Source organism: Centroberyx affinis, unplaced genomic scaffold, assembly GCF_046629955.1.
Source record: "Centroberyx affinis isolate AG114_WGS23_722 - 3 ecotype Tasmania unplaced genomic scaffold, CSIRO-AGI_Caff_v1 ptg003901l_1, whole genome shotgun sequence".
Taxonomy (NCBI): Eukaryota; Metazoa; Chordata; class Actinopteri; order Beryciformes; family Berycidae; genus Centroberyx; species Centroberyx affinis.
In genome coordinates this window covers 55657-67778 of record NW_027281737.1, presented here as the reverse complement: position 1 = coordinate 67778, position 12122 = coordinate 55657, and the positions used below count along the sequence as shown (strand labels likewise).

Genomic DNA, 12122 nt, shown 5'->3' with positions numbered 1-12122 from the left:
ATTCATAAGGAGTGGAAGTTCAGAAATATTAAATCCATGAATGGCCTTAAATTTCAATGGTTTTCTTTTTCTTTTTGTAGTTTAGGAACATTTCCTAAGGGAGGGAACAAGAAGTGAAAACAAAAAACACTTGTTCATCGTAATTCAAATCAGCATAGGCTATTTCATATCAGCTACTCAAGATTTTTGTGGTTTTCATTTATACATTCATTTGATTTGGGAGCATGCATGGTTTTTTTCAGCGGAGCCCTACTTCACAAACGAAACAATGCAATGGCATCCAAAAACGAAGATGAATTTTCTTCATTTATTTGAAACCCTGAGATCTCAAGTATAGAACCTCCTTGGCATTACCATCTGAAGGCTGATGTGAACGGTATCTATGACTGTAAAGCTCGTATTTACTGTTTTCCCATGGGGCTTGAATGCAGCATTGGACTGCTGCCCGGTGCTGTGACGTATGCGATATAATCAACGGCCTTCAAAACATTACACCGAATTGTAAAAACTAAAATATTTTTATTTCACGATGTATATTTCCCTATATAGCGTGTGTACCCTGAAAAAAAAAGAAATCTTAAAAATTGCCACACATTGTATTACGCAATATGGTTCAAAGTTCATGTGAAAATCGGCGTAAGCACACGCCCACAACAACCGCGTGGTTTATGTTTGGTTCAACGCAGGGTCCTTACCTAGATAGTCAGTTTTGTCTTAATTTGTTTTATGTACTTTGGATGGTGACTAGTGGTCTTGCCCGTCAATAGTAATGAAACAGAAGGTAGACTCAGACTGCACAGCATGAACTAAACGGTTCTCCATTCTTGGACATTGAGCTAGCTAGCCGTGCTAGCTGGCTAACGTTGCTGGTTGAGAGAAATGAAGACATCCGATCCCAGTATCATGGACATGTTCGAGAAAGGAAAAGTCCTGAAAATATGTGCCCCGATGGTCCGATATTCAAAGTAAGCTGAATCTCACAGCATCACTTTATCAAACCTACAAATTCTTCTTTACAGCAACAGCTTGAGTTTAAGGAGGAAGAAGAGTTACACATTTCACCATACCATCCGCATCAGGGCGGTTTTGTTTTTGTAATCTCCTTGCATAACGTTATCTTGTTATTGTTGAGTTCATTTGGTTTCTGGTATTTACTACTAGTGTCTTTGTTTAAGTTGTCATCCATCCTCTCTTTGTCTCGCTCGCACAGTTTTTGTATTTCGTTTTCTTAACTATTTTAAGTGTTTTATCATTAGTGTGTATGTGAAAATTAACGAATTTGAAAAACCTAAGGGTCATCTGCTTTCGTTTAAATTGTCAGAATCAGGTGAAAATGTAACTTCTTTTTTTTGCCGTTGTGTTGGTTGCGTCTCCCATTGTCAGCTGACAAAAAGACTGAATAAAGTCATGTTTTCTTGCAGGTGACAGTGAAAATGATTCTCCCATTTACTGACAACAGAGCAGGCTTTACATTATATAGGTTGTCTTGTTTCCAGCTCTTATTAAGTTTTTTTTGCTTTGGTAGCAAATAAAAGCTCTTTTGCACTAAGGAAGGTGCATTTTGGCTGCCACTTACCAAAAAAACCTCAAACGAATCTGTAAGTACTCTTGAAGTCGGAATCATAACATGGTAACGTAGCAGGTGTCACTGGATATTCATCGTTGTTGATGGCAGCCCCTTCCTCTATATGAGATGGGTCTGACTGCTGGGAGCAAACTGCTTTCCTGATGCAGTGAATAAATATAAAGTGGAAAAAATGCTCCACTTTGAGGAAATGACACAGTACATGAGGAGAGTAGATTGAATAGACACACACAGACAACAAAACATTTCTGACTGTCTTTGTAGCACTAAAAAACATGTAAAATGCCAAGGCGTGAATATACTTTTTTGAACATCTATAAGCATTTTACCATGTATATTGGTTGGTCTTCTTTCAAATGAGTTTCACAAAGTGCGGTTATTATAATTAATAATAATTATTTCTCCTCAGGCTGGCGTTCAGATCCCTGGTGAGGAAATACGACTGTGATATTTGCTTCACCCCGATGATAGTCGCTGCTGACTTCATGCGGTCTGTCAAAGCCAGAGACAGTGAATTCACTACCAATGAATGTGAGTAGAAACACTGCAATATGAGTCGCTATAGTGCACTAGCATTTCCTATAAGTAGCTGTACCAGCAGATTATATTAATTCCTTCACACCAGAATGTGGATATTGTCGTATAATGAGGGTGTTATTCACTGTGAGGCTTTCAACTTACTGCCACCCTTTTTTATTTTGAAATGATGAGTGTAAGTGTTGAACCCCGCCGTTTGTTTTTCTGTCTCTTCATCAGCTGACCGGCCCCTGATAGTGCAGTTTGCTGCCAGTGATGCCCAAACTCTGGCTGACGCAGCCTGTGTGGTGGCACCTTTCTCAGATGGAGTTGACCTCAACTGTGGCTGTCCCCAGAGGTGCAGCTAGTGACAGTAGGCCCTGATCCATTTTGGCCTCCAGTTACTTATTACTTGGTTGTTTTACCATTTTAGCTTTTAGAATGGATCAAAAACTCACAGACGGATTGTTTGATGTTGCATTACTCATGCAGTAGATTTTAATACGATGTCATCAATGATGTGATTTTATTTCTTTATCCAACACTCAGTATTTGTTAGTTTTAGGACACAACTATTTTTATCCCCATTAGTTCCTTTTTTTGTTTAGAAAAAAAAAAACCAGTCCTGAATATGTGGCATTGGGATGGGTCAAGCCCTAGCCCCCTCAACACCTGTCCTAATCTGTATGAGTTTACTTTGCCTGTGTGTTTCTTGCTAGATTGTTTGATCAGGTTTGTTGTTTGTGTTTTCAGATGGGCCATGTCAGAGGGGTATGGTGCGTGCCTTATCAACAAGCCTGAACTGGTGAAAGACATGGTCAGACAGGTCCGAAACCAAGTGGACAATCCCAACTATACGGCTTCCATCAAAATAAGGTAAAGAGTGGGAAACCGTTTTAGGTTATACCTGGTCATTTGAATTTATTATCCATCAATAAAAGTCTGTCAGCTCCATCAGAATATATCTTAAAAGACACACATTCAAGGGACGAATACACTTGTCTGTCGATATGGCTTGCAATTGCAAACACTTGAAATATATCTGTCTCACCCGCAGAATTCACAAGGACCTGAGGCGGACAGTGGATCTGTGCCAGAAGGCCGAGGCAGCCGGCGTGTCGTGGATCACAGTCCACGGCCGCACAGCGGACGAACGCCACCAGCCGGTCCACTACGATGCCATAAAGACAATCAAAGACAGCTTATCGGTCCCCGTCATCGCCAATGGGGACATAAAGTACCTCCGCGATGTGGAGTCCATTAACCAGCTCACTGGTGTTGATGGTAGGTTTGTTTTTAGCAGAATGATGCTAGTGTATTCAATTATGTTGTGTTTTTTTAAACTTAAAGTAACCCTAAATTATGTCACTAGCAGTCAGAGTGGGAAGTATTCAAATGACAGATGTGTGAATAAAAGTATTCCTTTCTAATTTGTCTTCTCCTATATTTCTCCTGGTTTGCTGTTAAGGTGTGATGGCTGCACGGGGGATGCTTGCTAACCCTGCCATGTTTGCCGGGTATGAAGACACCCCTTTGGAGTGTGTATGGGACTGGGTGGACATTGCAGTAGAGCAGGGCACTCCGTTCACCTGCTTCCACCACCATCTTATCTACATGCTGGAGAGGGTTAGCTCCCAGCCTGAAAGAAAAGTATTCAACTCTCTGTCCAGTACCTCGGCTGTAATAGATTACCTCCACAACACGTATGGATCAGCACAGGATCTGGGGACATGAACATAAAAAAAGTGAAATTTTTTTTTTTTTTAAATTTTAGCAGGGGTTTGTTTTATTCATTTTTTGTGCCAAATAAAAATGTAAGGGTGTTGGATTACTGGTGTCTGTCTTTAAGATTACTCTGTTCGATATATTTTGTGGTGGATGTCCTGATTTTACCGTCACATACACAGCAGGTGGCGATATAGGTTTGCAATGTGCCTAAACTAAAGGAAAGAAGACCTTAAATCCCTGAGCAACCAAAGGATCAGTCTCCCTGCCCACTTTTTTTTGGCTCCAATCCAGTCCAACTAGATTTTTTTCTTATTGTCTAAACCAAACCCTATTTGGACCCTAGCAAAGATAGTTATTTTAGACCCTAAACAGGAAATTGCGTCAAATACGAAGCAGAAAGCGTGCTACAATAAGACCAGAAGTAAGACGATTTTGCCTTCAAAATAAAGCCACAAAATTAGGAACTCCTGGAATACAGTAATAATGAAGTATGGAATAACACAATTGTAGCAATATAGTCGGTGGAATCATAACAATAAATACCAAGTGAAATAATAGATGTTAAATAGATGTTTTGCTGTGCTTGCCCAAGAAGTTTTGTCTCCAGCACCCTCAGCACATTATAGCCATTTAATCGTCTCTGTCCTGATTCACAGGCACAGATAGACCAACCTCCAACCGCCTGTGACCATAAACAGTTTTAAGCAGGAAAATAAAAAAAACAAAGAAACTAATTTAAAAAACGGTGGAGCTCGTATTTGTCGATAAAGTTTTTATTTTGAAGGTTTGCGAACGGAAGCCATACTCTATCCATCCGCGCTAGCTTTGTACGGCACGCACTGACCAAACAGGAAGAGTGAAGTAACCTAGTAACTTTTACTTCGGTGCATTTCTAAAGTTAATTCGTATTGTCTTAGTTAATTATTTGGTGGTTTACTGGTAAGTTGCACATTTTTGTGTTTGAACTGAATTATACACCTCATAAACCCTTTTAAATGTGTATTTCTAAGCAGGTGTTATAAGCTAGCGTTAGCTTTTGGCATGATTTTGGACAAGTTGGGAAGATGTAAAGAAAACCTCTTCAGTAAGAAAGGCCTGCATCACTGAATTTGCATAAGTAAATTAAAAAAGTTTCAGTTTTAGTGAGTATTTGAACGCTGGTGCTTCTCGATGTCACATATTAGCTACTTGTGATGGCAGTTACGCACGTCAACGTAACGTGTTTGACAAGCAACTTAAGCTTATGAGATAGCTAACTTAACGTTTAGGTTATGTGAACTTCGGACAGAGTGGCTAAGGAGCTTAAGTTATCACCTTTTCTAAACAAAGGCTGGATTGTTGACCAAGTAGAAGTAAACCATATTGGTAATATCCACATGTAATGGTAGCCGGATGCTTGAGCTTGATGCCTAGCCTAGTGAGCTACACCTCACATCCAGCTGTAGCTTTCTTGTTTTGTTTTATAGCTTTTGTATCTTCGGTCCAGGACCAGGTAAATCTGATCGAATAACTAACCAGTTAATTCCTGAAGTTTTATTTCAGTCAGTGTTAAGTTAACTTGACGTGTAATTTTCTTCAGAAGCTCTTCCTGGAGATGACATTGCAGTGGACTGCTGTGGCCCTCTTTCTCTATGTGGAGATTGGCATCCTTGTCATCTTCTGTATACCATTCATCTCAGCTAGGAGGTAGGCAACAGACACTCAACATGCTTTGTGTGGATATGTTTCTCGTCAGCTTTGCTTTAGCAGAGTGATTTTGAATCTAAGATTGTGATTGTTCAGTGGGTTTATATCTGTGTTCCTGCCTGTGTGTGGATGTTTGTGTGTGTGGTTGCAGATGGCAGCGTATTTTCCAGCTGAGCATCTGGAACAGTGTGGCAAGGTTCTGGAACAAAATGTTTCTCACCATGATCATAATCCTTATTATTCTCTTTCTTGGTAAGTGAAACATCAGCGGTGTCTTTGTTGCAACCTTGCAGGTAGGTCATCATAACTCCTAGTGGGAGTTGTGATTCGCTGTAGGACCACTTTAGATGGGAACAAGATCTGACCTTTGACAGCTCTAGCCACAGAGAAATCTCTTTTATTATGTAAACAGGCAGTACTTACTTACTTTGGCCTTGGCAACATACTGTCTGGCTGTACAAGTGTGTAAATATATCTGGTTAAAGCTCTGCTCAAAGCCAGATGTGGAAGCCCCATTTTAACTTGGTCACTAGAAACCACATGAATATGGACAAGTAACTCTGATCCATCATCATAAATTTGCAGTGCTAGGTTCCATCTTCAGTAGACATTTTTACAGTAGTTGGCTACATGCTGATGCAAAAATTTGTACAACACATGAAAGACAAATTTTTTGTTTGCAACACATCACTTGCTCCTTTTTCCTCCAGATGCTGTGCGTGAGGTGAGGAAATATTCGGGTTCACAACACAGCAAAGATGCCAAGCTGCACCCCAACATGTTTGACCACCTGCACATGAAGCTGTTCAGATCGCAGAGGAACCTCTATATCTCTGGCTTTTCTCTCTTCCTCTGGCTGTGAGTCTTTGCTCTCGCCTGTGATTATACTAACACATAGAGGACTGTCTATAGTCTTAGGCTTGTCACATGCCACAGCTTCAAAAAGTAGTTCTGTATAGTAGTCCTATTCTTGTTGTTGGAGTTGACTGTCATTACAGCTGATCACGCGCAGGTTTCCCATTCATATGAGCCATTTTAAATAAGTAAACATGATCTGTCATTCTAGTGATCTAACTCTTGAACCAGGTTTGCCTTTAAGCCCTGTTTTATGTCACTCCCTTCCTGCAGGGTCATGAGGCGAGTTATCACCCTGATTAACCAGCTGGCAACAGTGTCTGGCACTACTGCTGCCCTTCAGACGCAGGCTGAGAGCGCTAACCAGGCTGCCAAGAAATACATTGAGGACAATGAGCTGCTAAAGCAGGTAGGCTTCATACTGGTTGGGTGAACACTCAAAGATATCTCTGTTTGATAGATAATCCACTCCCAAACCTAAAGTGCAAAATCCAAATCAGACGAGGAGTTTGAAAGTGATGTTATATGTGCTAATAGAGTCAGACTGTGCTATTAATTTATACAGAGCACAGTAAAGGATCATTTGCATGGATCTCCAAATAACTCATTTGGTTTGGACTGTAACTGGAGATTTGAATATTGCTCGCCTCAGTTCTTTCTCTAAAGTCCAGTTATTTCTCTGTGACATGGATTATAAAGCAGAGATAGACTCCATCTAGGGTTACGGATGCACTTTCTGAGGCATTTGGACACAACTTTGGTGATGTAACCTGGGATTACTGGGTGTTTTGGGGTTTTTCAACATCAAACACCCTCGGTAAGGTGACAGAGCCAGAGGTGATCAGTCCGTGGAGTGCTTCTCTTGATCCACAGCGGTCTTGAGGCCGTCTGTGCAGCCTCTGTGGTTTGTCTAATGGCCCTCTTGTGTTTGCCTGGGATGCCCAGTAGACTGTAGGCCCCAGAGAGACTGGGCTGTGAGCCCTCATTGTGTTCCTCTCATTAGCCTCCTCCATCCAATCCTCTCATTAGCCTCCTTCATCCAATCCTCTCATTAGCCTCCTCCATTCAATCCTGTCAGGATAGTCACCTCACCTGTTATGCCGCACACATTCCGTACTCATCATTGGTGTCTCATTTGCATGGGTTAGTTCCTGTTGATCCTGTTGAGGTGCTCATCCGTCCCGCCTTGTGGTTTCCTCTTGGGGTATTGTAGAAAGTAAATGTAGATTCATTCAAGGGTGGAACTTCAACAGACTTGTCAGGTAAACCCAGTGGTATAAAGTGAGTTTAATTTAGTCAGGACACATGTGAATCTCCATCAAGTTAGAAAAGAGATGGAGATAATAAGGATCGAACAAGCTCAACTTATATAGGGTTTAAGACAGAGAAAACATGCTGTACTCGTTTGCTTAGATCTCTTCAAATCTTTAAGGGTGCTCCTAGCCACAAATAAGATACCATCAGGCAATAAATATTTATTGTTTTATAGAGTTTACTATCTACAATCATGCCAATTACTCTTGACTGTAGTGTTCTAAATACAGTACAGACTACGGAGTTGCTTCCTAATCTGGGTGTTTCATGGTAAAGAGTAACCTGTACTGCACCGGTTGCTGTCTCTCCAAGCTGTCCACTTTCTCTCTATCACCACTCTATTCATCCAGACTAGTCCTGAATGTCAGTGCTCTAGCCACGTCCAAATGATTTCCAGATACATCTTTTGGTGCATTTAGACATCAGACATCATCAGTGATATAACCGTAAACTTGTTATTGATCATGATGTTAACATTGTATACTTAAGATAAGATGAAGGATAAAGAAGGGGAGATAATATGTGAACATTGCATTTTTTCAGCAGCAAAGGCTAGAATGTAGATCAGAATACAACAAATAATAGCCTACAACATAATGAAGATGTATGATACAGAGCATAAGGACTTGAAACAATTGATGTATTCCATATTCATGTCACTTGATGTATTTCAGACTCTGATGGAAGGGAAGGGCGATAAGGCCACTGCAGAGGGCATGGAGCTGCTGAGGAAGGAGGTGGAGAAGCTGAAAATAGAACTAAAGTCCTCGCAGGACGGTTAGTATGCATGTACACGTGCCCCAATATCGGTCTGACGACGATTAGACTCTAGGGGCGACGGCCAATATTTCGGGGTTTCCGTTGTGTAGCCAGCGGACATCCGGGCCAAGACTTCCTCTTCCGTGCGCCGGTCATTGTTTACAGTCCGATTAGCAACTTGAGACGCGAGAGTCGAACATTTCTCCACACAATACACAAACATCGATACTTTTTGTAGGTGTTTTAGGTCCAGACGACATTTCGGCTAATCTCTATAAACAGATATCTGCATATGAGACGTAACCTAACCCTAACCCTAACCCTAAACCCTCTCAACTCCAACTTCATTCTCGCGTTTCAAGTTGCTAATCGGACTGTAAACAATGACCGGCGCACGGAAGAGAAAGTCTTGGCCCGGATGTCCGCAGGCTACACCGTCACCCCCAGAGTCTAATCGTCATCAGACCGATAGACGATGGGTTCCGAGATTGCACGTGCTCTAATGTGCTTTTGTGGCTCTCACACATGTGACAGACGTTATTTTTGTGCTCTGATCTAGCATGTTGATAAAATAACTGGGGACTTGAAAGCTAATGATGGTGTGGACAAAGGTGATAAGGTGGTTTGAAATGCGTTTGTGTTGATGTTTGTTTCCTCTCCAGACCTGAACAAGTCCCAGTCAGAGGCAGAGGCAATGAAGAAGCAGACGGATGGCCTGGCCAAGGAGTACGACAGACTGCTGAAAGAACACCAGGAGCTTCAGGTGATGATTAGTCACAGGCAGAGCAAGACATGCTGGGATATAATGACACAGGACTTAATGACTTTTCGGTTCATTCCAAAAACCGACCAGCTACAAATGCTAGCCAAATTACATATTTAGAGCCTCAAATCAATGGCTGGTTACCTAAGTAGCTGGTACAGTAGAACAATTTACCAGCCTCAGTAAAGATTGTCTAGCACTTTGTCTAGCACTTTGGCACCCTGCTCACAGCTATTTGTGTGATGCCAGGCTGTACCCAGATATAGTCATTTCAAATTTCATCGAGATCAAACTAGTCAAGATCAGGCAGGCATCCCCAAGTTGGAGGCTTGATTAGTGGTCCACATGTCACTGAGAGCCGTACTAGATAATTAGGATAACATTAAATTTGCAGTATTATTCTTACTTGTTTGTTTGGCAAGAGTTAGATCAGAATCTTAAAGGGGTAATTCAGGGTTTAAGAAGCCTGTCCAATTTATCATCAACTGGGAGTCTATCCAAAAAGCACTCAGACATGTGTTTTGGTTGTTGAGACACTGATAACAGAAGCTGTTGGCAACGCTAGTGAAAGTCATTGAATCCCAACAAATGATTAACATCTGCTTCCAGAATCTCAACTATCAAAACACGGCAAGTGGATTTAGATGATTGGAATGGGCTACCAGTGCATTGTGATCATCTTTTTAAGCATAGTAAAGTTTTTAGTGTTTGCACCTCCCACGGTATGTAGGTATGGTATGTAGGCTCACATGTCAACATAATCTCTCTGACGTTTTGTTCTCATTCTCTCTTTCCAGAATCTTCAAGACAGTGGAGACAAAAAGGAGGACTAGTTATTGTGAAGTCCATTAAGGTTAAAATGTTTACTCTGCAACACAAACACGAGAGAACCGCTGCATCACACGCTTAACCTGTCTGACACCTTGGGCCACAGCGCATATCACAAAAACAGGACTTGCTCCTCCAAAGTGCAGAATTTGACTGAAATCAATACTCGCTTTAAAGCAGCATGGAGTTGAATTTTATAAGGGCACCGGAGTGGCCTGGATGGAATTTGTATTTTCAATAGAAATATTTATTCCTTTCCTGGTTCTGCGTGGTACAACATGACTAAAAGGATCATCTCTCTAGTGCAGATGAATTGCTGAAAGTAATTGGGAGGATTTCAGCCAGTAATTGACCCATGTCTGATCACAGAGCACCTGCTAAGTCAAAGATATATGTGACAAGGATGGATGTTGTATTATTGTTTTGTTATCACTTTTTTAGGCAGTTGCACATTTCAGAGTGCAGCATTGGCCATAGAATATTTTAAATGGAAGCTAAAGCACTCAAGTACTGTGGTAAACAGCTGTGAATGTATTTTGATGCAAAAGGTTTGCTACTTTATTTCTGTATGTAGCAAAGATACCCGTTGCAATCACTTTGATCTAATGTAAATTTTGTGTGTGCTTGCATGGCTATGCAAATGAACTGTGTATGTATGTATAGTATTTCACTTGAGCATGTTTTTCCATGGGGAGAGTAAAGTCATTGTTAGACAAATCAACTTGAGAGCTTTTGTTCCATTCCAGCTTATATACTGTACTTTATTATAATTGTATTTCTTTTGATGAATCCGTAGTAGTGGTGGTGGTGAGGTTCCCAACATCTGGCACTTACGTTTGTTTTTTCCCCTTAGTTGAAACATATGAATGTCAAGGAAAATATGCCATATGATGTCTGTGGACATGAATAAGACAGGATTTGTGCAGAATCAGAAAATCAGATGGAACCCCGTGTGATTTTAAGATCTGATGTTTTTTTCCTGTCTTTGGCCTGAAATAAAAAAAAAGATTAACTCTGGGTTACATAGGCAGATTACAATACAGATGTTCTTGTGTAAATTCCTGAGCCAGAGATGGTTCCGATTCTTGTTTATCTGCTGCAATGTTTGTTAGGAGCTTTCAGCGTTGTTGAAGTGCCAGTCTGGCAGCTAGACTGGGAAGCGTATGCTGTCATGAAAGGGGGGCATTAGGTTGTCGTCGCATTGCCGTGATCCAGAGCCTTGTCTGTGAAAGAGGAGATGTGACTGTGATCATCAGGCTTCAAAGTTTCTTTCTGATAAATGTTGGATTATAGCATGGCTTTTCAGAGAGACTGTCTTACATTCAGCTTCCGTTAGTAGTGCTCTTACAATACCATGAAAGACAGAAAGCACAGATTGAAGTGCCTTTCAAATGACTGTACCACCGTTTATGTAATAAAGATACATTTCTTTATGCTGTGCCTATCATTATAAAAATATTTAGGTTTTGAGTATGTACATTTGTATTTTTTAAGCACTGCAATTAAACAATGGCACCCACAGGTCATTTGATTGGATATTAAAAGTTTTATTTTTATATTACATTTAAGGTATTCTTTGAAAATTTACAAAAATAATCCAAGAAAATTATGTACATTCTGATTTTTTTTTTTATGCAAGTAAGAAATGCCTTACATTATTGAGATAATGACTTCCTTAATGCTTCCTTGATACCTGGTGCGACTGGCTTGCTAAAAAAAAAATCTGTATTTGGCCATCTGTGTCTAAAACTGAACCAGTATCCAGAGGACAGATCAGCCACAACATAAGAAGGGTTTCATTCCAAAATGATGCATATCTATTTCGAGAAAAATAGCCTTTTAAGATGAAGTAATGCATTATATTTACAAATAGAGCTAATCAGTCTAGTCTTGAGATAACTGGTCAATCCTATTTGGTCCATCTTTACTTTCAGCAATGTTCAGGGAAATGGGTTGTGATTTTGAAATGAAGCCCTTCATGAGAACAAAAGTGATTGGAAAACCTGAGAATAGACCATGATATTTTTGTTCGTGGATTTTGGCACAGGAGTACACACACACACACACACACACACACACACACACACA

The 12122-nt window shown here is 40.6% G+C and overlaps 1 protein-coding gene across 4 annotated transcripts; it reads left to right on the top strand.

Moving 5' to 3' along the window:
- Nucleotides 1-657: 657 nt before the first annotated feature.
- Nucleotides 658-11549, top strand: LOC139663044 (tRNA-dihydrouridine(20a/20b) synthase [NAD(P)+]-like). 4 transcript variants are annotated; one of them, XM_071541565.1, is made up of 13 exons: nt 658-965; nt 1995-2116; nt 2342-2459; nt 2855-2977; nt 3159-3389; nt 4681-4690; nt 5424-5515; nt 5667-5767; nt 6226-6373; nt 6644-6779; nt 8359-8461; nt 9106-9206; nt 10004-11549. In XM_071541565.1, exons 1-13 carry the CDS (start codon nt 880-882, stop codon nt 10037-10039), a joined length of 1407 nt encoding a protein of 468 aa, XP_071397666.1. In that variant the 5' UTR covers nt 658-879; the 3' UTR covers nt 10040-11549. The 4 variants fall into 4 exon arrangements, with proteins under 4 accessions (XP_071397666.1, XP_071397667.1, XP_071397668.1 ...); XM_071541567.1 differs by lacking the exons at nt 658-965; nt 1995-2116; nt 2342-2459; nt 2855-2977; nt 3159-3389 and having other exon boundaries at nt 4648-4768; nt 5409-5515; XM_071541569.1 differs by lacking the exons at nt 658-965; nt 1995-2116; nt 2342-2459; nt 2855-2977; nt 3159-3389 and having other exon boundaries at nt 4654-4768; nt 5412-5515.
- Nucleotides 11550-12122: the final 573 nt, after the last annotated feature.